This window comes from Ylistrum balloti, unplaced genomic scaffold, assembly GCF_031769215.1.
Source record: "Ylistrum balloti isolate Yb309-2 unplaced genomic scaffold, AGI_CSIRO_Ybal_v1 Utg370196, whole genome shotgun sequence".
Lineage (NCBI taxonomy): Eukaryota > Metazoa > Mollusca > Bivalvia > Pectinida > Pectinidae > Ylistrum > Ylistrum balloti.
Window position 1 is genome coordinate 2,214,737 of NW_026782173.1, and position 27,160 is coordinate 2,241,896.

Sequence of the window (27,160 nt, forward strand, 5' to 3'; positions counted from 1 at the left end):
AACTTGGCGATGTAAAACTCATTTTTCTCTAAACAGTATTAGTATTGAAGAGTTACCTCCCTTACAAATACGTTATTGTTTGATCGAATACGTTTAAATATAAACATGAAAAATACATCAATCTGTTCACAGGTATGCGATTAGTGGATCAAATATCAAGCTAAAACACATATTTTGAACGTGGAAGGAAATACTTCATTTTGAATGACTTTATTAGGACGTAGGTTTGTCGCTGACGCGGTAATTCCGAGTTCTTTTTAACGTTTATTCATCTAGACTGGATAGCTTCCGAAATCCATTTACAAATATGGCTAAGAGAGATGGACAATACATACTTTAAAACATCATTTGCTTATATATTGCTTTGGTAATAACGCTGTAATTAGACTAAAGGGTTACCGCGGTCAAGGCGGCCGACCAATAGATGATGACCCTCTGTTGGCTGATTTGTTTTTGCTTTCATGCACAGCTGAATTTATTGAATAACTTATTAAAGCAGATCACAAAGACCTGGCAAAGTCGTTGAATTTCTCTGTCAGATATATTGATGACGTCTTGTCTTTTAATAACAAGAAACAAATTGACTACGTCAATCGTATATACCTACCACTCTGGATCCACTACTGATATATGATGACAGACAGTCCAAAGCCCTGAATATACATTTACATAGTTGCTATTCGTAATCAATTGAAATTGATTTCAAATTCCCTAATTAGAATTTTACCATTTCTTGATAGCACGTTCCTTCATCCTCAACATATGATGTTTACATGTATCAGTTAATTCGATATTCAAAAGGCTGGTTTTGTTAGCATGAGTTTTGCGAGATTTACCTGACGAGTGTCGTTGATGAAGCGGAAGACCTGGTCTTACCATCCTTGTATTTTTCAGGAGTCTCCGTGTAAACACTTCTTTTGTTAATGTTTTGCCCTAGGTTAATCAAATTTGAGCTTAATTTCAGATTTTGTTGACATGTTTTTTTATTTGTTTTGTTTTCGGGATTGTTTTTTTTTTTTTTTTTTTTTGTTTTTTGTTTTTGTTCTTACAATATAAATTCCAATATGAAAAGTTTTAAGCTTACAGACTCTTTTATTCTTCAGAATTGTTTTGTTTCATCAGTGGATTGGAAACTTTAAACGTAAATATATATATATACTCGACACACCAATACTTCACGCTAAAAATAGTTTAGTATACCAGAGTTGTCTCTCTTCATGCAAACCATTTTCACTCAGTTTCAAGGCAAACTCAATTTGTTATATAATAGGGGTATATTAGATTATGAAGACACACAGCTGATTCAACGTTATATGTAATTAATCATAATAGAACGATATCATTGTTTTATCTTTACCTATTGCATACAAGTGAGGATTGTGAGTACAGTACAAATGTGTGTATGAATATATCGCACATAATTATCTGATATAAAATATCTAGGCAACTTTTTTATTTTTAATTGTCTACATATTTATCACTTAATCAGACAAATCTCGATTTCTGAATATCTCTGAAGGACTACTACACGCTTGGTCCGTAAGTTAGTGGCAAGTCCACAGAAAACGAAGCAGTTGGTATAGTTATACTAAGGGGATAGAATGCTTAGAGATAAACCCGACTGCGTCTCGTGTTAAAACCAAAAGTCATTATCTTATCTCCAATTTATAAAAAAACAAGCATACTATCCCCATTGTACAATAATAAGTCTAAAAGTGTTGTAAATATCAAAGAAATTAGACAAAAACCGAGACCTGCACAATTTTGATCAAAACGATCCCTCACATTGTCTTAGCCAATGAAAACGTTTGTTTCAACCATTGATGATGTAAAGCTCCGACCGATTTCCAGTCAAGTTGTCCAGAGATTCGAGTCCGAATGTAGGTCGAGGCTAATGAAATGGCTAAGGATGTTTCTTTTCGGGGATAATCTGTCTGAATGGTCATTCTCAGTGATTCCGGGTGTACACACTCGAAATTTGTCAACTCTGAATGATAAATGTATCTATTTACTAACGAAGATATATAAAACATAATATTATTATCCAGAAAAGGTAGGAGACAATGCCTTGTAACATGATTTTATTAATTTCTGATATAATAACTGAAGTTGGTCCTGGCTTGAAAATATCACCTACGGTAACGATTAGGCACAGGATATCCTCTTTGTCGACATTCCGACATTACATATCAACAAAAAAGTCAATCAGAATTTCTCTCAAACATTATCATCATTGTTCTCTCTACTTCAAATTTCGATGACGCACTTTAGCATGACATTATCATTTTCCCAATTTCGATATTGATCATATGCCTCAACCGGAAAGATGGACGCCATATTTGGGCTATCCTCAGAAACCATGAGAATATCGATGATAAGATCATGAAAACTATCCAATGAAAAAATGCGTTACATAACCATTATTGTATATTCCTAATTCTACACACAGTGTACTAGCCACCGTGTTGATAGATGTTGTTTTATCTTCATTTGTATGGATTCTAAATGACGTCATATTGTTTCCGAGGCCACGTCAGCTTTTGAAGATGTCAATCTGTTGATTGCCAGGGTTTCATTTATTTCATTTATTATGTTGTATATCCATGATAATATGTACCAACTTATTACATATCAGATGTGACGTAGTACTTAACCAATATCTACCATCGTTTAGTTGTGGAATACAAACTACATTGAAAAGAAATGAAAACAAATCTAGATTATGAACTAGACATTCGCATGCTTTTATTCATATAACAAACTTTGAGCAAAATTTTTCGAATATAAAAGTTTTGAAAATTCGTCACGAAGTTTGGATTCCAAATGATAACGAAATAGTTTTCCATAAAAATATCAATATTAGTGCTAGTTAAAGATTTATAATCCAAACATCTTTATAACACCAGAAAGAGTTTGAAAAAAAAGCTCAAACAACATGTCAAACCAGGTCTCGACTGCCAACAAAGGTGTTGATATAAATTGATTATGCCTCAGCTTTCTTCTAGAAATGTAATATCGTGCATGTTTCAAATGAACGTGATTTGTCAAATTGAGATCTATCGCTATTTACACACCTATCCTAAATTACGAAATCGTATGTATTTCATAACTATCGTTTTTCAAGGTCTAAAACTTTAATATGTTTACTGAGTGATCTGCAAATTATATAAAATCATGGCATAAAGGAAATATCAATTGATATTATATATTAAAATCGGAAATGTTATGACAACATGACACCTTACCTAATGAGTTTAAATACAATAAGCTTTAACACGTCAACAACTTGACACCTGCTATCTCTTTAAAAAACATAAACAAAAAGGTGACCGAGCCTGAAACCAGCCCCCACCCCTTGTGTCTTCGCAAGGGTGTACTCAAATATAATGTGATGGCCAGAAGCAGTTAAGATTGATAAAGTAAGTGTGGTTATAGTATTTCAGAAAGAATGGATAACCTCCCTTCTTCCATATTCAACACCATTATCGTATCTATGGAGTTATTTATCTTCTGTTTGATACTATGTTTAACTTATCTAAGTATGTAATTGGGTAACATTGATATTCTATAAATAGTTTTGTTCATGATCTATGTTGTATGTATGGATGTATTATTTGTATCTGTATAATAAATTTGTCGTTCGTGTCCGTGCTGCTGTTATAACAGTAAAATGATCGTGTTAGTGTTTTAGTTCGATTTATTAAATTCATGGAAGAAAGCCAACGACTTCTTTCTTTTTAATGACGAAAGTTAAACCCGATTGACTCTCCATAACTTTTATTATATCACAACTACAGAAATGTTGGTTGATAAGACTATTGCAAACATCAAGAACGCCATCATGATCTTATCGTGAAAAAAGTTGGTCTTTTGATAATCAAGATTGTACCTATTGATTTAATATTCCTTTTAATATTGACCTTTCACCTCGGCGGGATGAACGCTAAGATGTTCCTTGGCGTCCATGTCGGACCTAGTGCGCGCTTCTACGCATATCAAACAAGAGCAACTCCTAGTTTGTATATATGTATATATTATTCAAACAATTAACATGCATACCTTGATACGTACAACATTGTATGTGATATAATTCATATGTAAATGAGTGAAGTATAAATTGAATAGAATTGATTTCTCAATTTGACAAAATATCATTAAAAACGGCCATTTGAAAGATACAAGTAAAAAAAACAATATAATACCAGCATGTCCAACATAATCATAATTCAAACTCAAATTCAATAAAACTAGAGCAAAATATGAACAAAAAAGATTTACACGCAGTCTCCTGAAAAGTACTGAGGGAATAAGACCAGGTGTTCACGAAGAGAAAGTGTATCCTACTACATCGAGGACACCCCGCCATGGAAACCTGGGTCAATCCAAGTAAATAATGTCACGTCCTCAAATTAGAACAAGGTATAGAACAATGGAACCAACAGGCAAACTACGAGCATCAAACACTTCCAGCTTTAAATCGCACATAGAAATAAAATATCTCACAACGAGATCACTATGAAGACTGTAAATCTTCCCCAGATTTTTCGTCAACCTGCATCTTTAGAAATCCTGTGTTCCTAGTTTGTCTGTCATATGGTCTAGATTTGTATTTATTTCTATTCAAGGTTGTTTTTGTACAATATCTGCGCATTATATAAATATATAATTGTTTTTATATTAAATATCCTGGTTTTGAATTCGAGATATAGTTGGATTTAATCTAGATTTACTAATCTGCACCGTCGATGAAGTAGAAGACACGTCTTGATTTTTTGTGCTCTATTCAATTAACGTAATGGAGATGTTAACACGTTTGGTTATGTTGGATGTGTTGATCATGTTATCATTATCTGGAATAAAATTTCGACATTAAAACTGCCATAACGTTACTAGTTGTTTGTCAAAAGGTTTGCAGAAATGCAATACCTGGCAATTCCTTTACATACCAATTAGGATGATAAAATATAATTTGTTTGAACACGTGCCTTTTATCCGCCTCCATTGCATAGAAATCATCGACGTAACCAAATCTGGTATAAATATACGTTATTTGTATTTTAATAGTTTGCAGTTTTACTCGTAACATCGTCTCTATTGCAACCGTTTCGATACTGAATTAATGAATTGCTGATTGAGCGGACAACGAAATGGCTGCCACAGCTAATCCGTTTTATCATGTAATCGTAATCAATCTGATGTTTAGTTCTCGGATGTTTCCCTTCAGACATGCCTGATGTTTAGTTCCCAGATGTTTCCCTTCAGACATGCCTGATGTTTAGTTCTCGGATGTTTCCCTTCAGACATGCGTGATCATTAGTTCCCAGATGTTTCCCTTCAGACATGCCTGATGTTTAGTTCTCGGATGTTTCCCTTCAGACATGCCTGATGTTTAGTTCTCGGATGTTTCCCTTCAGACATGCCTGATGTTTAGTTCTCGGATGTTTCCCTTCAGACATGCCTGATGTTTAGTTCTCGGATGTTTCCCTTCAGACATGCCTGATCATTAGTTCTCGGATGTTTCCCTTCAGACATGCCTGATGTTTAGTTCTCGGATGTTTCCCTTCAGACATGCCTGATGTTTAGTTATCGGATGTTTCCCTTCAGACATGCCTGATCGTTAATTCTCGGATGTTTCCCTTCAGACATGCCTGATGTTTAGTTCTCGGATGTTTCCCTTCAGACATGCCTGATGTTTAGTTCTCGGATGTTTCCCTTCAGACATGCCTGATATTTAATTCCCGGATGTTTCACTTCAGACATGCCTGATGTTTAGTTCTCGGATGTTTCCCTTCAGACATGCCTGATCGTTAATGTTCGGATGTTTCCCTTCAGACATGCCTGATAGTTAATTATCGGATGTTTCCCTTCAGACATGCCTGATGTTTAGTTCTCGGATGTTTCCCTTCAGACATGCCTGATCATTAGTTCCCGGATGTTTCCCTTCAGACATGCCTGATGTTTAGTTCTCGGATGTTTCCCTTCAGACATCGTTAATGTTTCAGATATCTTTAAGTGTGATGAAACAGATCAAACATCTGGTACCAATGGATCATACATTAAACGTGTCCTGTAGAGTCTAGATGGTTCACTAGCACCCTCTCTGCTTGTGTTTTAAGTAAACGTGATAGCTCAAATGTAATGCTAATAGTTTTTAAATCATCTAAACGTTTTCTTAACAAAATTTTCTTTGGATGCTTATTTGTCAAAATATTATCGATATCATTAGATTTGTTTATATCTTAAATGAGCATTAGGAATATAATATAATGTGAACTATTTAAGTCAAAATAATTATTATCAGTATTCTGATGGAATTGTGCATGTTTTGGTACAGACGCGTGTAGTTGTACTTTTTATCCAGGATATTGCATGTTGTATAACTCTAAGCTAATTATTTCTCTGTTGTCATGTTACCTTTGTATATTGTCTCATTTTTACTCATTGATTTCTGTGTTTTCATGCCCCTTTATTGTTTCTGTTTATGAAACTGTTGGTTTTTGTTGTCGTGTTAGATATTGTCTCCATTTAAATTGTCTGTGTTTTTTGTGTTAAATATTGTCTCTTCTTAAGCTGTTGGTTTCTGTGTTGTCATATCAAATATTGTCTCTTTGAAGCTGTTGGTTTTCTGTGTTGTCGTATCAAATAATATCTCTTTTTAAGCTGTTGGTTTGTGTGTTGTCTTTTTAAATACTGTTTATTTCTAAGCTGTTGGTTTGTGTGTTGTCGTGTTAAATATTGTCTCTTTGTAAACAGCAGGTTTCTGTGTTGTCGTGTTAAATATTGTCTCTTTGTAAACTGCAGGTTTCTGTGTTGTGTTAAATATTGTCTCGTTTTTAAGCTGTTGGATTCTGCGTTGTCGTTTTAAATATTGTCTCTTTTTAGGCTATTGGTTTTTGTTTTGTCGTGTTAAAGATTGTCTCTTTCAAGTTGTTGGTTTCTGTTGTCGTATCAAATATTGTCTCTTTAAACGGTTGGTTTCTGTGTGGTCGTGTTAAATATTGTCACTTTTTAAGCTGTTTATTTCTGTATTATACTGTATGTTGTTTTAAATATTGGTTGTTATTGGACGATTTCGTACATCGTTCAAGTTGACAATTTGATATAGCTTCGGACAGTTTGTCTTTTATAACGAATCCTTAAACGCCCATTACAGTACATTAAAGGATCAATTATGCAAATAAAGTCTCAACTGACGGTAAATGGCTCAGTTTTGTCTCTAGAGAAGAACTGTCAGTTTAGAAACAGTGGGCGACGTGTTTGGTTACGCAATACATTACATGGAATGTTCATTCAATATTGAGTTTATTGAACGAGTTTATTTATTCAACCTGAAATGAGACTTTGGAGGGCGTCATATGAAAACAATAAACGAATTAATGAAAATAAATATTTACATAATACGTAGATTGTTTCTTGTGTGGCTCCTTTCGCCATAGGGACAACCAATGAGAGATACACCACACAAACTTTAGATTGAGAAGTTAAGTAATTGAAATAATTTTATATGGCATTTGCTAAAATCAATTTATACTAGATATCAAATATGGCCTGAAAATGACCTCTGTTCTGCGTTAAATGAAAATTAATAATGCCGTTGGGCATTGTAATCGCGAAACTACATGTATACCATAATGCAGTCGCACAATACCTAATTCTCGTTTAGATAAACAACATGGCAGGGTTAAAACATAAGTAAAGGCAGTTTTACCGATCACACTTAAGTGCAACGTGAGAGAGATTTAGACCGATATCCATACTAATTGTACAGTTAAGGACCTTGAGCTGGAAAGGATATCAGCATAACATTAGGAAACCAGTAACGATCACAATTATCCGGTGTTTTTTCAACATCAAGTGACACATTAGTTTAGGAAACACGTGATATGCATGCGTTTATGTATTACATTACAGGAAGTGAATATATATCTTACAACAGTAACGTAGTATGTGCGTCATCCAATGGCGAAATGTGACAAGGCAAAACGCATGATGCACGTGCAGGAATGATGAGTATAGTCTAGACGAGATGGTCGGCAACTAGACCTAACGATGTTCCTAGATCAGTATCTATCGTTCTCTAGCAGTATGTGCCTATACAGACTATACGTAATCTCGATATACACCTCCGATAGTGTCTTGTAATGGTCGTGTAAAATGCATGTACCGTTATTTTGGTATGAATTAAGCTGTCATAAATAATTTATTACTGGAACGTTCTTGATTCTATCGTTAATACTTAGCATAAGGAAATTAGAGGTTATTTTTGTACTTGACGTTTGATGATTACATGGACGCATTAGTTCTTAATGGACGCATATTAAGTAATCATTATCATATTATCGTGTTGCTATTTAGTCATCTGTAAGCATTTACATGCATTTTACATGTAGGTTTTCGGGGTAATCATAAGTCTGTTTTTAACCATCTCAATTTTATCTGGAGATAAATCAACTTATGCTTAGACTTACTTTCGTTTAACTTGTTGTATGATATAATTTATTAGCTAAACGCGACCAATAAGAAAGATTTTTCCTCATCCTGATGTTTGGCTGACATTTTTGTCCGAAAAAAAATGTTTTTTATCAAAAAAATATTTGTTTTTTTACATTCAGTGTAAGTTTGTCTATTACTGAGGGCTCCGTATTGTCGTATGTAGTAGTGTGTTTACTACCCTGACAGTGTAACCCTATATGACTTAAATAGGACAAGCTTAAACGTTTTTCTTATCGAAATAAAAACATATTGTTCTGACGGTAAATCACTTCAGATAGACATTGATTAGTTTAAAGGGAATACTGTTTATGCCACAATATGTCTGTTCACCCACGTATGTACGTCAATAGTGTAACGCGTCATGAATTGAAAATGGCACAAGATGGCTTCATTTGTTTAAAATCGTCCTCAACATTTTCAAACTCAATAGTACATTTCTGATTTATGTGATGAAGAGTATCTGAAGTTTGTTTTTCTTTCATATAATTTTGTTTATGAAACTCGTCTCGAAGTTTTAATGTTTATTCCCAAAATGAAGGAAAAAAGAAAACTTCTAAGGCACGTTTCATAAAATCTCATATCAAACGAAAACTCATAAAATTCTAATATGAATTATGGGTAATTATGAATACGTAAAGAGAGCATCGTATAAACGTGACCAAAATTTGGCGATAATATCTAGTTAAGCTGATGTTTAAGGAATTTTTCCTCCCTCACGTTATCACTGTGTTCCTAACCAGCAGCTCACGATGTTTAGTTTTTCTTAGTTTAATCTTTCGAACATACTGAAAGCTAATCTCTTTCAACCCGACGCTTGTTGTCTGCATGTCTGCACATGCTGCATCAATAATTAAGAAGCGATAAGCGTCGGAGTGAACGAGAGTACTTGTTGCTATGTCCGCCATTGGCTCGAAGTATTACTGGGACTTCCACTCTCATGTCACAACTTAATGACTAATAGTATATGTATACATTGTTCCCTCTTTTTTCTTTGCACACGATACATTTAGGGCTGCAAAAGGGCTCCCAGCAGTGGGTGCTCGAGCTACGCTTGCTACAAGGTTTATATAGATAGCAATATATTTTAAAGATTTCAGGATTGGAGGTGTGAGGAGACAACGATTAAATAAAGGATAAATGTTGGAATCTTTTTTAGAAAATTAAATCCTCATTCAAACCAACAATAACAGATGGAAAACTTGTTACCTAAATGACTTAAAATAGTTAGTGCTTTTACCAAAAAACATATTATATAAATTATATAGATATTATGTAGAATATCTTTTAGAATGAGAATATCTAGAAAAATTCAGTCCTGCAAATCTGACGGCTTTATAAAACCAAACCAGAAATAATTTCTTTTAACATTTTCACAGATTTTATTCCTATCGAATAAATTCAGAAGCCACCTATCATTCAATGATCGATATAATGTGCATGTTAATCATCATGAATGGAAAATTCATCAATATCATCATATCATCTATAAATGTTGTGTCCTCTGGTCTTCTGTACACATTAACACCAACAACTCTGTGAAGAACGAAAAGTATACATTTTATTAAAAACAATATATATTATAAACAAATATATATAACATATAGATCATTATCTATATTCCTTTTTTCATTTTCTTATGTAATCACATCTGCTTTCAATTATTGGCTAGATTCATGTATGACGGAAGCATTCTCCATTTCTGATATCTCCATGACGTCAACAACTATTTTACAAATAGTGTGGCGTCGTGAATTCAGAATGACGTTACACTGACTCCCGGCTCTCTCTCTACTAGACATCACTTGATTCTTTTTTAAGTCCTCGTGCCTTAAAGAGCTCCATACTCTTTTTGGAAACCTGTTCCTTTTAAAATCGTTAATGTTTCCTTCGCTCCTTCGTAAAGTACTAAGTCGCCGAAAGACGACGCTGTCTCGCGTGACACGGCTGTTTGTTCTTCGGAGTACATCTTTTATACAATGACAGCACGGAAACCACATGTAGAACAGGGTTAAAAGGTCGGCCTAGGTGAGAGAAAGAAAGGAGAGACACTGATCAAAGATGTAGTCAAAAACAGCTTAGTCGTCCTGATTTTTAGAGACGACAGTGAATTCACGAAAACATTGTTCGATCAAACGTACTAATGAATATACAATAATGTCGCAAATATTGAAGTAAAGTGAAGATAAGCTGCCTACACTTTCATATGCTGCTTAGCGCTAGCCCTAAATTAATGTCAAGATGAGCTTGAGTTGGATTACAAAACAACGGAACAAGGAATACAGATCTCCCTAGCACTAGCATCAAAATATCCCCGGGCTGGTACTGATTACTGATATAACTCTCAAAGGATTGTAACAAGAATGGCATTGTGCTTGACATTACTGGCAACTCTACACAATAAAATCAAAACACCGATGAAATTAAGATCGTAGTTGATTGACTTTCGAAATGTTTTATTCATCACACGTTTCCTATCGCCGTTTTGACATGTATTATCACATTTCCGGTTTGACTTATCTCATAATTTAGTGATAAATTCGTGCCCTGACTGTAAGACTTACATCGAACTTTCAAGACATTCTGTTTACACTTTTTCTGTCCAAAATGATATGTCTAGCAACCTTTTAATTAACTTCGAACGACTAGTACAACGTTGAATTATATCACACTTCAAACTCTGTGCGACCTCTATGATTAGCCTGTGTAACTATGAATATAAACTAAATACATGTTTACATCGTAACGATAAAAGTCAACATATTTTGAAACATAAATCTTGTAAGGTGAAATATTGAACTTCCATAAACTCCATGTAAACTGCATAAACTGCTTATCATCGACGTCAAAAAAACTAAAATGTCATATTTTCTGTAAAACCGAATACCGAATAGACATATATTCCCCTGGTTTCAGTGATAATGACTCTTATCAAAGGGACCATACAAAGCGTTACAAAGGTATTAAATCAGAATTTCTTCTGTAGGTCTTCAAATGCAGACACTCAATTTCACCATGTCGGCTGTCTGATTTTATCATATCACTAAAGCAGGCTTCTTAGGTAGTCATCGATCGAACTTATCTAGATATAAAATTAATCAAGCGATCCAAGCATTTTACGGACTAGACAACTTCCGATCAAAGATAGATCTAAAATCAGAAAAATGCTTTATTGAAAAGTTCTTCCGGTTTGATACAGAACAAGAAGTTGATGGGTATTAAAGGTCATTTTCTCAAAAACTATGAGACTATCCCGTGTATTTCTAAAATTTGAGATAGAAACATTAATTTTCAACAATTAAAAAAATCTAATCCTTTGAAATATTGCTTAATGGATATCTATTGTCGATGACACATTATATACCAATAACGAACCTTGAGATCTATATGTTACCAGCATGAACATAATTTTGACAAATTTTAACAATTTTGGAAAGTCAATCTTAAGATCATTCTGGAAAGTTTGTTTTGAAAAATAAATCAAAACGTGAAATGTTATATACATACCCTGAAACTTTCATTTGTAAAACCATAAATGATTGGGTTAGCAAAGCTGTTCGACATGGCAAGCCAATGAGAACCGAGATAAATCCCAAGCACGGTCTTTTCGTCCTCGGCGGAAGAGTAGTTGAGTACATCGGGATAGAAGTCTGTTACTATGATAAATATATGTAATGGCAGCCAACACAGACCAAACATGGCAACGACAATGACCAGCATCTTCACAACCTACAACAAACACCGTGGATGTAAGACAACATTTATCAGGAAGGATAAATAGCCTGAAATTTGGTGCCATAATGGACTATAAAAATGTACCTGATCAATTTATAAGGAGTGAGTTTTCCAATTGTAGGCAGAATACATTAGATTCGAATAAAAAATATCATACTACTGTGTTGTGAAAGCAACTATGACTTAATATTATTTACCACAATATGCAGCCTGTTATTCAAATTCTGCCGGTGGACAATAGATCTATTATAATACATGTTTCATGAATGGTAGGCATGGCTGTATTTGACTAAACGCATGCTTATTGAATTAATTATCAGTTTTATCCATGTTATGAAAGAATGAATGATTGTCCAACACACTACATTATATTGCAATCGGCATATGACGGTACAATACTTCCATATGCAAAATGCATGAAATGTTGTTGTAGTCACATGAATTGTATGAGACACGACAACGTTGGCCGTTGGTACCACATCGCATCCTTTCAATATGGTTGACGCCGTATACTATGGAAAATAATTCCAACCATTAATGCTTTTAATTCATCCCGAAAACAAAACGAATATAAATGAACAGTCGTTAGGTGACAGTTATTCTCTAGTCAGCCCGGAAGCTAATCTTTGTTTCTGAAGCCTCGGTTATCGCTCATGCGTGTTTAATTCAGAAGCAAATCATTCCTCTTAACTTCGATACGAACTGCTAAGTACACAAACAGTCTGGCAAACCGTGTGAAAGGATTGTTCTGCAAATATCAAACGGCTTGAAAAAGGCCATATCTTCCAAACCTTCGAGTACATTTTTGCAACGTTAGCGGATTGTTTATGCTGTTTCCCGTGTATAGTTCCGGTTTATTCCAATATCAACTACCAAAAGTACTGCAGGACTGCATTGCCAAAAGTATATGCTTTTAATTAACGGAGATAATTAATGTAATTTAATGTGGTGATGTAATGTTTCAGTAAAGATGTATCCTGTAGACAGCCTTATTGCAATAAAGGAACATAATTAACATCAGATAAGTATGTAGATTTCAAGGACGCTCGGTAATCAATGAGGTTAAAAAATGACAATCAAAAGAGAATTATTCAGATTCACAGATAGAGCTTTCTTTTGATGTATATTATTGGGAGAGTGTACGATATTTCCACTAGGTCTCTAATTAATCTAGGTATCAACATATTAATTATGTATGTTACATAATCTTTTACTGATTTGCTAAAACAATCATCGCTTAATCCAATCTTACAAATTGGTATATATTTATTCAATAATCCAATTTCAAGAATATGTATATATTTATTTAATAATCCTATCTCACGAATTGGTAAACATTTATTTAATAATCCTATCTCACGAATTGGTAAACATTTATTTAATAATCCTATCTCACAAAGTGGTATACATTTATTTAATAACCCTATCTCACAAAGTGGTATACATTTATTTAATAATCCGATCTCACAAATTGGTATACATCTATTTAATAATCCTATCTCACGAATTGGTAAACATTTATTTAATAATTCAATCTCACAAAGTTGTAAACATTTGTTTAATAATTTAATGTCACAAATTGATATATATTTTTTTAATAATCCAATCAATCACAAAATATATGTAGCAGGTGCATTAATTGATCATTAATTACACGAGTTTATTTCCTGCAATCCATTAGAATTATAAATCATTTTCGTAATGAAATTACTTTTGCTTGAATACGTTAGCTTTCAGATTTGTCTTGATATGGAGCGTCTTTGTGAAGGTTTCTGTTTCTATATGGGTCCTTGTATCTAATTCCAAGCTCAAATGTATGATTCTACAGACCTAGCTGACACAGACTGCTTGTGTTCGCTAACCCAGATAGTTTTCTTTGGCAATTACCAACTATTTACTTTTCAATATTTATCTTTCTAAAGCCAACACCAATGTGTTCCATTGCATACCAAAGCTATGCTTGTTGGAGGTAGTTCATAAGTAAGATAAGAACTAGAACACAAATATATATGTAATTGACAAATTCATGTTCGCTTTGAGAACAGATTAGCAATAAGTAAACTTCAAATCAACGGATGTTTGATTTAAATAGTTACACGTAAAGGAATGTGGGCTGTTAAAATAATAAAAAGACAATTGCATTGCTGAAAAGGTATTGGCACTTAAGTTAGATGATGTTAGGATGCTTGAGATGATAAAGGTCGTCTTTACAATGTTAAGTGGCATGTAGAAAGAGGATGTTTTATCAGATATATATTTTCATTGAAGTTTAGTCACATTTCATGCGTTCAGATTTCAAACACGACCGTAATCCTAATGCACTATACATGTAATATCCCCAGACTACAAAAACTATGTTTATTAAGGCAATCGTTTAGACGGATAAATCTAACAAATACGTGCTGTACATATAATGATCAAATTAGGGAGGAAAAAAATCTTCTTGAGAAGAGAATATTTTTGAGAATGACTATTGATATCGACGTTAATCTACTTAGCAAATGACTGTAATAGAAAACAGAAAGTTAAATTCGGACCCTCTGTTCAGATCAGCAGAACACGTGTAACCAAACCGTGACATTGACGGAGCAGTGGAACTATTGTTTCAACTGTTTTGCACGTGGGACTCAAGTACACGTGTCTTACTCTGTAGTTTTTGGTGTATGAAGCACAGACTGTATTTAATTCGTGTAGTCTGTAGAGCATATTATCTTTCTTTTTTTGTATCTCACGAGAACTTATAAATAATGAAAACCGACGTCAATGTAAAACTATTCCAATTTATATTCATAAAAAATGAAATATACTGCCAAAGTCAATATAGAGAATCTATTTCTATATACATATAAATAGAAATTGTGTATTAAGTGTCTAACTCAATGCTAAATCTACTGTTAATAAATGGTCATTGATGTGGAGTGACGGGTTTGTAAATTGGACATGGCATCGCTATATATACAAAATAACATTGCATTTTATCAGGAATACACTAGGGTCGTCCGTTTAGATATTAAATATACATAGACAATGAACAAACTGTTAAAAAGAAATATCTAACACTATGAAATTTGCAAGCCAATAATTATAAAGCTTCTAATTAAGCAAAAGAAAATGTTTTAAAATATAAAAAAAGCAATAATTCTTCATGACTGTATTAGCTAAAATAAAATTGAGTTTTTCATCCATTTTCGCATCAGCACGCTACTGTCTTCAATCAAATATGTTCTGAATTTAAATGCATTTTCCTATACTTTACCCTCTCGCAAGTCTTCTTACAGTGTATTTAATGAAATTACATCCAGCTCCAGAAAATATCATCAAACACTATTTTCCAGTCTCTTTTGCCTCTTGCCTTTTATTTAGGTTTTTTATTGCAACAATAAAATAAATACTTAATTTCACCAATTTACAAAATAAACATGGAATCTTCACGATGGCTTCTTTGTAATAAGTTTTAATTGCCTAATGTTTTCTGATATAGTGAATGGTACTATACTACGAGTGGCTTCCGATTTATAGCGACATCTGTCGGCGGTATGATCTTGCCTACCTTCATGGGAGCTAATGTTTTTTTATTAATATTACTTTAGGTTACTGCACTATACATACAGTGTTCTGGAGCTAACTGCTAAGGAAACCTGCATGTAATTACAAAACAGCACACATTCTAACCATGAAGTACGTGTGAAAAGTAACGGTAATAGCTGTGGTACACAAAATACCAAGGAAAGGTATCATTTAAGTCATATGTCATCAACCCAAAAACGCTTTGAATACTAATCAAGGGTTTTTTGTCAGAGGTTCGTAAATGATACGTACCTGTCATCAATACATAAATGATACGTACCTGTCAGGGGTACATAAATGATACGTACCTGTCATAGCTACATAAATGATAAGTACCTGTCAGGGGTATATAAATGATACGCACCTGTCAGGGGTACATAAATGATACGTACCTGTCAGGGGTAGGTTAATGATACGTACCTGTCAGAGGTAAGTTAATGGTATGTACTTGTTAGACATAAGTAAATGATGACACGTACCTGTCAGAGGTAAGTTAAGGGCCCGTACCTGTCAGAGGTAAGTTAAGAGCCCGTACCTGTCAGAGGTAAGTTAACGGCCCGTACCTGTCAGAGGTAAGTTAATGGCCCATACCTAACAAAGGTAGGTTTATGGCCCGTACCTGTCAGGGGTAAGTTAATGGTCCGTACCTGTCAGAGGTAAGTTAATGGACCGTACCTGTCAGAAGTAAGTTAATGGCCCGTACCTGTCAGAGGTAAGTTAATGGTTTGTACCTGTCAGGGGTAAGTTAATGGTCCGTACCTGTCAGAGGTAAGTTAATGGCCCGTACCTGTCAGAGGTAGGTTAATGGCCCGTACCTGTCAGAGGTAAGTTAATGGCCCGTACCTGTCAGAGGTAAGTTAATGGCCCGTACCTGTCAGAGGTAGGTTAATGGCCCGTACCTGTCAGAGGTAAGTTAATGGCCCGTACCTGTCAGAGGTAGGTTAATGGCCCGTACCTGTCAGAGGTAAGTTAATGGCCCGTACCTGTCAGAGGTAGGTTAATGGCCCGTACCTGTCAGAGGTAAGTTAATGGCCCGTACCTGTCAGAGGTAAGTTAATGGCCCGTACCTGTCAGAGGTAGGTTAATGGCCCGTACCTGTCAGAGGTAAGTTAATGGCCCGTTCCTCATATTTAGTTAATGTAATTTTCACAATGGTTATCTTACATTGTTCTTTTGATTTCCCCTAGTGGAAGTCATATTTACCAAGTATCGATACGATGAAAGAGAACGCAATAGTTCGAACACGTGTATCAGCCAAAATGTGTCCAAATAACACACTTTCTAGATACAATATTAACATTCCCTTCTAGCTGTTGTTGTCCACATGATAAACACTAATATTTATACCCTGGCGCTTGCATGTTAATACGCACATTTCGAGATAATGACTTGTTATTGAAAACAAGTATGCAATGTATTGTCAATGAAACTGAGTTGTGGTTGTGCTTATCATACCATGCTTTATAGATTATTTGTGTTTTGTTGAGAAATTCTCATACAAATAAATATCTAGATATAGCGGATTCCAACAAACTTCAATTAAGAATTAGGAGAAAGTGTTGTAGCAGGGGCATATCAACATAGCTTTAAACGCTCTATGTGATATCAATATCGGAAAGATAGTTTCTCAATGTTAAACACCAAATGTTTTATATAAGCTTTTGTATCAGCTGTAATCAGTAAAACTGTCATCTAACGTTTCTTTATTTGTAACCATGATTGTAAAATACTAAAATATTGATGTAGGTCCAGAAATAGAATCATTGTCTAAATAAATTGTATGACAATCTTATATACTACTCGTTTTATATGGTAACTTTACAATTTGTGGAAAATAATTCGATAAACAGTCTGATAAGATACTTTGGCAATAATAATCCCTCAGATTCGTTTTAGCTCCGAATTTTACTTCAATTTTGTATCATGGTTTTTATAATATGACTAACAGCCATTTTAATAGCTTATTGCCGTTCTCTAGTCACTTTGCTGCTACATGGTGGATAATAAATCTCGGTATCAAGACAAATATCAAGCATAACTTGGTTTAATTCCTATTATTGGCAGAAAGAGCAAGCATTTCATTACATATCATCATTTCATGTTGTCAATTAAAGTTAAAGCGATCTTGGTAATTATATTACAATTGTACAAAGCATATTCGGGATAATTTTACAAAATCTCCATTAAGTCATTATTCTATTTGATACATCAATATTTGTTTCATTGTCTGTTTCTTGCTTCTTGTTAATTGATTGTGCATTAACGGAAAAAGAGCATTGTTCATACCATTTACAAACGAGGGAGAGCAATATATCTTATTTTTCTGTAACATATCCATGAAGTAGATTCATCATTATATTGTTTTTTCAAACCTCAAAGGCACGTAAAGTGTTCCATCATACACAATGCTGCCAGAAGTACATACAAATGCCTGACAGGAAAAAGCTTCGGTAAAGTGTTTTGTACTTAATTTAGATAAATTCGTGCTAAAGATCTGTTACAGATCTGGTCGATATTGTTTGCACCAAAGTGACCCGAATGATCATTAAACACATGAATAAGCTATCGATCTCGTATAAACTATTTCATGTCATGATGGTGACTTTGGCTGTTTACTTTGTTAATCAAGCAATTTTCTTTAATTACAGGAAAACGGTTTTTTTTGTCCGGCTTCTGGGGATGTAAACATTGACAATTCCAGCACTACACTCCTAGTTCAGTAATTACCATTTGATCAAATACAATTACTCTAATTATATTAATTCGGTACAACCATGCACTCCTCAGGACCCCTTAACATCATATATATGTAATGATTTCAATTTGGAGAAAACAGAGGAATGTTCTATAGGATAGAAAAGAATGATATTCTGTCAATATTTGTTTTGTTTTGTTTTTTTTTTTCTGTTACACTGCCAATATTTTATTGACAAAGACAAGACACACATAACATTGCAAAATGTGTCCTCACACAGGAGGGATCTCATACTTACACACATCATTCACACTTCTCATATTCCAGGATATGAAATACTTGTACACACATATACACCCATCACTTTTACTCTTTCATGTTCAAATTGCCAACAAAATAGTGCATTACAGGCATTTTCTTGACTAAGATGCAATGACAATAGCAGTCATTTCCTAGCACAGTAAACTGTTTTTGTAAGATACACATGTACACAAACACACAAAAAGAGAAATGAAAAACCAGACATCTTAACACAATATAAAACTGACTCCTGTAGAATTTTCAATTATCTTTATATCAATATTAGTATTTAATTTGATATATGAATACATGATAAACACATCACTTAACATTAATACTACTATCCAATGACTCTTTATATTAACGGATGTTTGTTATGTTGGACTGTTACGCTGTATTTCTGACGAGTCATAGGAGGACAAACAGCTATATGATGCAGCTCAACATATGACTCTGCTGTAACTTTTTAAAAAAAGTTTATGTTGAAAAGTGCAATTCACTTGTACGTCTTTTGTGCTATCCTGTAATAGTATTAGCAGTGATGATCAAAGAGAGAACATGATTTCTAAATAATAACTGGTTTATTATATTTTTGTCGTAAATATAGAGAAATATCTCATTGATTGAATATTTCACAAGAGAAAACTAACTCTTTTGTAGTTTTATACCAATGAAATGAAGGAACAGAAATCAGTTAATAAAAATACACACACGAAACCAAAACTTGAAGGGGTTGTTTACTAATACAACGACCTTCAATTCCATTGTAAACTTTCATTTCCACGGAAGTCAGCAAACAATGCAACTCAAATTGCCTTATCAGTAATCAAATCCAAACCCCAAGCGAACGGATTGAAAGTGGTGCTAAACATTTCAAGAGGATCCGTGGCATCAACAGCGACTGCTAGGCTGTAGCCATATTTTCAGCCGCGTAGTAATTTGTCATAGTTTAAACAGTCCGTGAACGTTTAACAACAAACTATGTCTGCTAGTGACATGAATAAGTAACAATTGCAATGTGAATATAGAGTAAATTTATACTGAAATTTTGTGTTGACATATTTTTAATGATTTTTAATTTTGTTTAATGAGTAGTAAGTAGTGCCCGCGAAAAAGTAAGTCAATTTCCTTCGTCTGTCCTTAATATGGCAGCAATTTGGTTATTTTGCTTTCGAAAATATAATAAAGAAAATATTCTGAGCACTCGTGAAAGATACTAAAATATTAGACACATTTGTGAAACATATTTGTTATTACTGAAGACACTATTAAATATTTCTATGCATTATTGAAAAAAAGAGGTAAAACGCAAATACTATGTATATGATGGTATGAAGGTTAGAGGTGAGCAAAACACAGCAAGAAAATGTTTATAATTGGGGCGATAAATCATTATCTTTAAAAGTATTGTGTGCACATGTGCATGCATTGTATTTGTTTATATTGTTATGTATGTCAGCATGTTCTAAATATAAACAAGTCAAAAGTCATCTTGTCATCCAATCAAAATACGTTTATACTTCAAACTGCTTGTGAATTAAACTGTTCTGTTTAACAATAGTTGTTATGATTAAATGGTGCATTGTGAGTTGAATAAAATCCACCTGTTGCAGAAAATTATTAAGTACATGAGTGAGAATCTAAACGAAAATATTTTATATCTAGAATATATCTAATCATGAGGCCATTGTATATCTCCATCTACACTGTGGTGCTCTAGATGATGACAATTGACAGACTAAATCACAACACGTTATCACAAGAGATGCAGGTTGTTTATGCACATTATGGGTAAGTTTTACGGTCGTCATAATAGTCTCATTTGGAAATGACCTTTTCATATTGCCTTTTGGAAGATATAAACGTTGATAACTTCAATACGCAATATATTTTTTTCATAATATATGTGTCTGACACTTAGTTTCGAGCGTTTGTATTATAACATACATAACAATAGCATTGTGATGTGTCTATAGACACAGCAGACATGTATATCGATACACATAACAACAGTATTGTGATGTGTCTAAAGACACAGCAGACATTTATATCGATACGCATAACAACAGTATTGTGATGTGTCTATAGACAGTATTGTGTTGTGTCTGTAGACAGTATTGGGTTGTGTCTATAGACAGTATTGTGTTGTGTCTGTTGACAGTATTGTGATGTGTCTGTAGACAGTATTGTGTTGTGTCTGTAGACAGTATTGTGTTTTGTATATAGACAGTATTGTGTTGTGTCTGTAGACAGTATTGTGTTGTGTATATAGAGAGTATTGTGTTGTGTCTGTAGACAGTATTGTGTTGTGTCTGTAGACAGTATTGTGTTATGTCTATAGACACAGCAGACATATTCTTGCTTTTATAGTTTATAGTGATAGTTTAAAAATATAAATTTTAACAAATGTTCAGACCAACGTTTGCTTGTCCAACCACCCCTCCATCGTATTGACAGTTATAACATTATATGGAGTAGAGTAGCTTACTAAGTAATCGGATGGGAGCAACATGCCTTCGATGTTTCCTGGGTCCCGGCGGAAGCTGTAGTTTGTTTTACAGGCATTCCACGATCAAGATAGATAGCAAATTGGACGATAATTGACAATGTTTTCCTCATAAGAAAAATTATATATCTTGATTAATGTGTGAAACTAGCATTACCTTAGACTTCCTGATTCATCGATCTCTTAAGAAGATAGCTACATACGAGGGAGGGTTAATTGACAGGCAGACAGGCTAGACTTACCGGAAGTAATGAAGTACTCCCTTGACAGGCAAGTGATAAACAATGTTTAGAGAATTGCGTGTTCTTGTCTCTGAAGTAGGAGATGTGCAAATCCAAATCTAGACTTCCCATTGTGACCGAAGACACAGTGCATCCTATTGTATGGAACTAATTAGGATACAACAAGTCAGCAACCAAATCCAAATCTAGACTTCCCATTGTGACCGAAAACGCTCTACATCCTATTTTAGAGAACTAATTAGGATACACGAAATCAGCAACCAACTACCATCATACTTCGGTTGCATTGCTTTTGTCAGATTTAAGGGACGATAACTCATATTTCGAAAATAAAAACTTATCTACGTATTGATGTCAGTGTTGTTTCAGATAAATGATTATTATATTATCTTTCTTTTGCTCTGTATTTGTTTCCAGGTGACAAGACAGACTGATACTTGATACCTGAGGATCGTCTTTAATAGTTGTGTAATTTGAACTTATTAGGACATCAACAGCTGATCGATTTGTCTAGCTTCGACGAAAATATCTTTCTTTCTGGTAACGTAGGATTTTATATTACACTTCAAGGATATAAGATGTTTTCAGGTAAGTTTTGAATCATCTGCAGCCTACCACTTTGTATATACACTATGTTGCCAATTTGAGTTAACATTGGTTACAACACTTCCATTTTGCAGATATACAACACAATCCACCTCCTTGAATACGGTTATCATATTACCACTTCATAGATCCATTCGATGATGTTAAATAACTTAATGTCGATTAAATGTGAATGATTAGTGGTTGTTGTTTTTTTTTAAAAACACACACTGCCGTTTTACTTTAAAACTGTTTCGAAATATATGTATATTGATAAGTGTACATTTCTTCAATTATGCTTAAAACGAGGACCTGGTTAATTATCACACTTAAGTGTTGCAGCACCGATAAAAGAGAGAAAAGAGCAATAATAGTAAAGAATGCAAATTGCGATTCAAATTCTCCCCAGACGGAAACAAATAGCAAATAAATAATCACGGATGACGTCATGTGTTTTACAAGAAGACCATGGAAAATAATTAATGTTTGGTACTCCGATCCACAAATTGAGTACCGGAGTAGTTAACATACACTAATAAATGCTACCTGTAAGCGATGTCGGAAACAACGATCATCAGATCGCACAATGAAGGAAAATAATTCCTAATGAGTTGATAATAATCCTTTAGTAGTCGCTTACTATCACGGATATCGTTATTCAGGAAAAAACTCATAAACCTTCACAGCCAGTCTCATATTATACATTACACCGTGTGCTATTTCCATACCTTCTGATATCGACCACGCCTATATGAATTCACACAACATCTTTTTATTACACATTCGAACATGCTAATTGCAAGGGAGAACGCCTACGTACCATATCTAGACATGTTAATCAGTGCAAAGGAGCAGGTCAAATGTTTAGTGACCGGTCAAACAACAAGATGTAGCGGAGGGACGGATTCTGAGGTCAACGACAAGGCCAACAACAACTGAGGATACAGTAGATGGTAAAGTTCAATTGCTACAGACAAGATTAATACTAAGTGATAGCATATCAGATGGAATGTTCAGGGGCAGATGACAAGGTTAACAACAACTGATGGTATAGCAAACGGGAAGGTCCAGTGGTCAATGATGAGACCAAAAACTACTGAATATATAGCAGAAGAGAAAGATCAAAGGCTGACGAGGAAACAACTGGTTGTATCGCAGAAGATAAGGTTTAGAAACTAACGGAAAGGCTTATAACAACGGGCTATACAGAAAAAAGGAAGGTTCAGAGACTAACGAAAAGGCTTGTAACAAATGGTTATATACAAGAACAGAAGATTCGAAGGCTGACGACAAGGCTTATAACAACTGGTTGTATAGAAGAATGGAAGATTCAGAGGTTAACGACAAGGCTTATTACAACGGGCTATACAGAAAAAAGGAAGGTTCAGAGACTAACGAAAAGGCTTGTAACAAATGGCTTTATTGAAGAACGGAAGATTCAGAGGCTGACGACAAGGCTTATAACAACGGGTTATATAGCAAAAAGGAAGGTTCAGAGCCAGACGAAAAGGCTTATAACAACTGGTTATATAGAAGAACGGAAGATTCAGAGGCTAACGGCAAGGCTTATAACAACGGGTTATATAGCAAAAAAGGAAGGTTCAGAGCTGACGACAAGGCTTATAACAACGGGTTATATAGCAAAAAGGAAGGTTCAGAGCCAGACGAAAAGGCTTATAACAACTGGTTGTATAGAAGAATGGAAGATTCAGAGGTTAACGACAAGGTTTATTACAACGGGCTATACAGAAAAAAGGAAGGTTCAGAGACTAACGAAAAGGCTTGTAACAAATGGCTTTATTGAAGAACGGAAGATTCAGAGGCTGACGACAAGGCTTATAACAACTGGTTATATAGAAGAACGGAAGATTCAGAGGCTAACGGCAAGGCTTATAACAACGGGTTATATAGCTGGTTATATAGAAGAATGGAAGATTCAGAGGTTAACGACAAGGCTTATAACAACGGGTTATATAGCAAAAAGGAAGGTTCAGAGCCACACGAAAAGGCTTATAACAACTGGTTGTATAGAAGAATGGAAGATTCAGAGGTTAGACAAGGACAAGGCTTATTACAACGGGCTTATACGGGTTATATAGCAAAAAAAAAAGGAAGGTCATAACAACTGGTTGTATAGAAGCTAAAAGGCTTATAACAACGGGTTATATAGCAAAAAAGGAAGGTTCAGAGGCTAACGACAAGGCTTATAACAACGTGTTATATAGCAAAAAAGGAAGGTTCAGAGACTGACGAAAAGGCTTATAACAACGGGTTATATAGCAAAAAGGAAGGTTCAGAGGCTGACGAAAAGGCTTATAACAACGGGTTGTATAGAAAAAAAGGAAGGTTCAGAGACTGACGAAAAGGCTTATAACAACTGGTTGTATAGAAGAATGGAAGATTCAGAGGTTAACGACAAGGCTTATAACAACGGGCTATACAGAAAAAAGGAAGGTTCAGAGACTAACGAAAAGGCTTGTAACAACGGGTTATATAGAAAAAGGAAGGTTCAGAGATGACGACAAGGTTTATAACAACTGGTTTTATAGAAGAACGGAAGATTCAGAGGCTGAAGACAAGGCTTATAACAACGGGTTATATAGCAAAAAAGGAAGGTTCAGAGCTGACGACAAGGCTTATAACAACGGGTTATATAGCAAAAGGAAGGTTCAGAGGCTGACGACAAGGCTTATAACAACGGGCTATACAGAAAAAAAGGAAGGTTCAGAGACTAACGAAAAGGCTTGTAACAACGGGTTGTATAGAAAAAGGAAGGTTTAGAGATGACGACAAGGTTTATAACAACTGGTTTATATAGAAAAACGGAAGGTTCGAAAAGGCTTGTAACAACGGGTTATATGAGCCAGACGACAAGGCTTATAACAACGGGTTATATAGCAAAAAAGGAAGGTTCAGAGCTGACGACAAGGCTTATAACAGCAGGTTATATAGCAAAAAGGAAGGTTCAGAGGCTGACGAAAAGGCTTATAACAACGGGTTATATAGAAAAAGGAAGGTTTAGAGCCAGACGAAAAGGCTTATAACAACGGGTTATATAGCAAAAAAGGAAGGTTCAGAGACTGACGAAAAGGCTTATAACAACTGGTTATATAGCAAAAAGGAAGGTTCAGAGGCTGACGAAAAGGCTTATAACAACGGGTTATATAGAAAAAGGAAGGTTTAGAGCCAGACGAAAAGGTTTATAACAACTGGTTGTATAGAAGAATGGAAGATTCAGAGGTTAACGACAAGGCTTATTACAACGGGCTATACAGAAAAAAGGAAGGTTCAGAGACTAACGAAAAGGCTTATAACAACGGGTTATATAGAAAAAGGAAGGTTTAGAGCCAGACGAAAAGGCTTATAACAACGGGTTATATAGAAAAAGGAAGGTTTAGAGCCAGACGAAAAGGCTTATAACAACGGGTTATATAGCAAAAAAGGAAGGTTCAGAGACTGACGAAAAGGCTTATAATAACAGGTTATATAGTTATATTGTCACAAACGTCCTCTTGTTTAAACGTTACATTACATCTCATGAGTCACGTTTATTGTCGGTAGAGACATGCTTTGCACTTTCAATAAATACAAAAACACACACTGAAGGAATCACATCAAACTAAATTTTATGAATCCTTTGATAATATTCCAAAATTAAATAGCTTCCATATGTGATATTTTAAATCATATTATCAGCTGAAATTCGACAGAATTAGTAAAAATTACGTTGCTATTCAGATGCATGGATTGTATAACGTGATATTCGTTATACATTCCACGTAATGAGGTCGTTAAATAAACAACAAAAAGATGCCAATATCGATATATCAGAGATCCATTGTAGAACGTGACAAACAAGTGAGAAGTAGAGAGCGCTTAGATTTCTATAGGTGTTTTCCTATTTGTATCATTTATTCAATATATGAAACGTTTCATGTGTAACATGATGTAAATACAATACCTTCACTCATAGTTGTCCAGACAAACTTAGGACAAAGTCACCAATTGCTTCCCAATAGCTTTATTCATTTCATCGAGCGAATGCTGAAGTTTAAATGGTATTAATAGTTGACGCTTGTAGCAATTAGTATTCCATAGAAATGTACGAAACAAGTTTATATAACTTTAGAAAGATATAAGTTCGATATGAAACACGTTATTTTAAAGCAACGGCGTCACATGATTTTGTAATGTGAGCATCCTGTTTAATTATAGAAAGGGTATCGATATCTGGTGTAGTTAAATGGAAGTGACAGACATATGACTAACGCATGGCTTCTGTTGATATTAGGATTAATACAATTACTGAATGAGCTGGTTATACTACAACATACTTCAATGTACAGATGTTGTTACATAGAAATGTGGTTAATCTCCAAAACATTTCATGGTAACCGGAGTGCATTGGAAACCATTGATGTAATACAAAACTAGGTAATTGGTCAATTGATTCTCGATACAAATAATATACGATGATACTTGTCCATGAGGGAGTAAATTCCATCCATATCTTACTATTTTTAAACGAAGTATGCATCGTTCATCATGTTAGGCTGCAAAAGGCATTTTTTAAGTTACATACGGCGGAAGTGACAAACTTCAATGATATACGATGTTCAGCGACAAATTCCCGAGTAAACTAGAGATCACTAAAGAGCGTAAAAAATTGCATAACCTCCAAAAACACAAACAGCAATTACAACTGTTTTGTAGCTTATCTAAATGTTTACAAGATTAATCAGCGCACTGAAGCGCTTGTCATGGAATACTGGATTTATTGCAAAGTCAAGATCTGTAACTTTTGTTTCCCTTTCGAATAATTGTCTTAAATCACTCCCATGCAGTTTCCTTTAGCTACCATTGCCCTAGTATGTACAATGTAGTTCTGGATTGATACTAATAAAGTGTACAATTGTTCATAAGGATTTGTGTTGGGTTCCGACATTAGAATTTCGTTTGTCTCGTGCACTAGTGATATCACTTGATGTAAGACTCTCGACTCTCTACTTTACAAGTGATGTCACTTGGTGTAAGACTGTC

At 34.5% G+C, this 27,160-nt stretch overlaps 1 protein-coding gene across 1 annotated transcript in view; it reads right to left on the minus strand.

Annotated features, from left to right (window-relative positions):
* Positions 1-10,027: 10,027 nt before the first annotated feature.
* LOC132551347 (QRFP-like peptide receptor) overlaps positions 10,028-27,160 on the minus strand; it is a 28,283-nt gene continuing 11,150 nt past the window's right edge. Inside the window, exons 2-3 of the mRNA XM_060215483.1 lie at positions 11,998-12,219; positions 10,028-10,514 (exon numbers count right to left, since the gene is read on the minus strand). Of these exons, the coding sequence (XP_060071466.1) occupies positions 10,152-10,514; positions 11,998-12,219 (585 nt within the window). The 3' untranslated portion in view covers positions 10,028-10,151. The remainder of the gene's footprint in view (positions 10,515-11,997; positions 12,220-27,160) is intronic.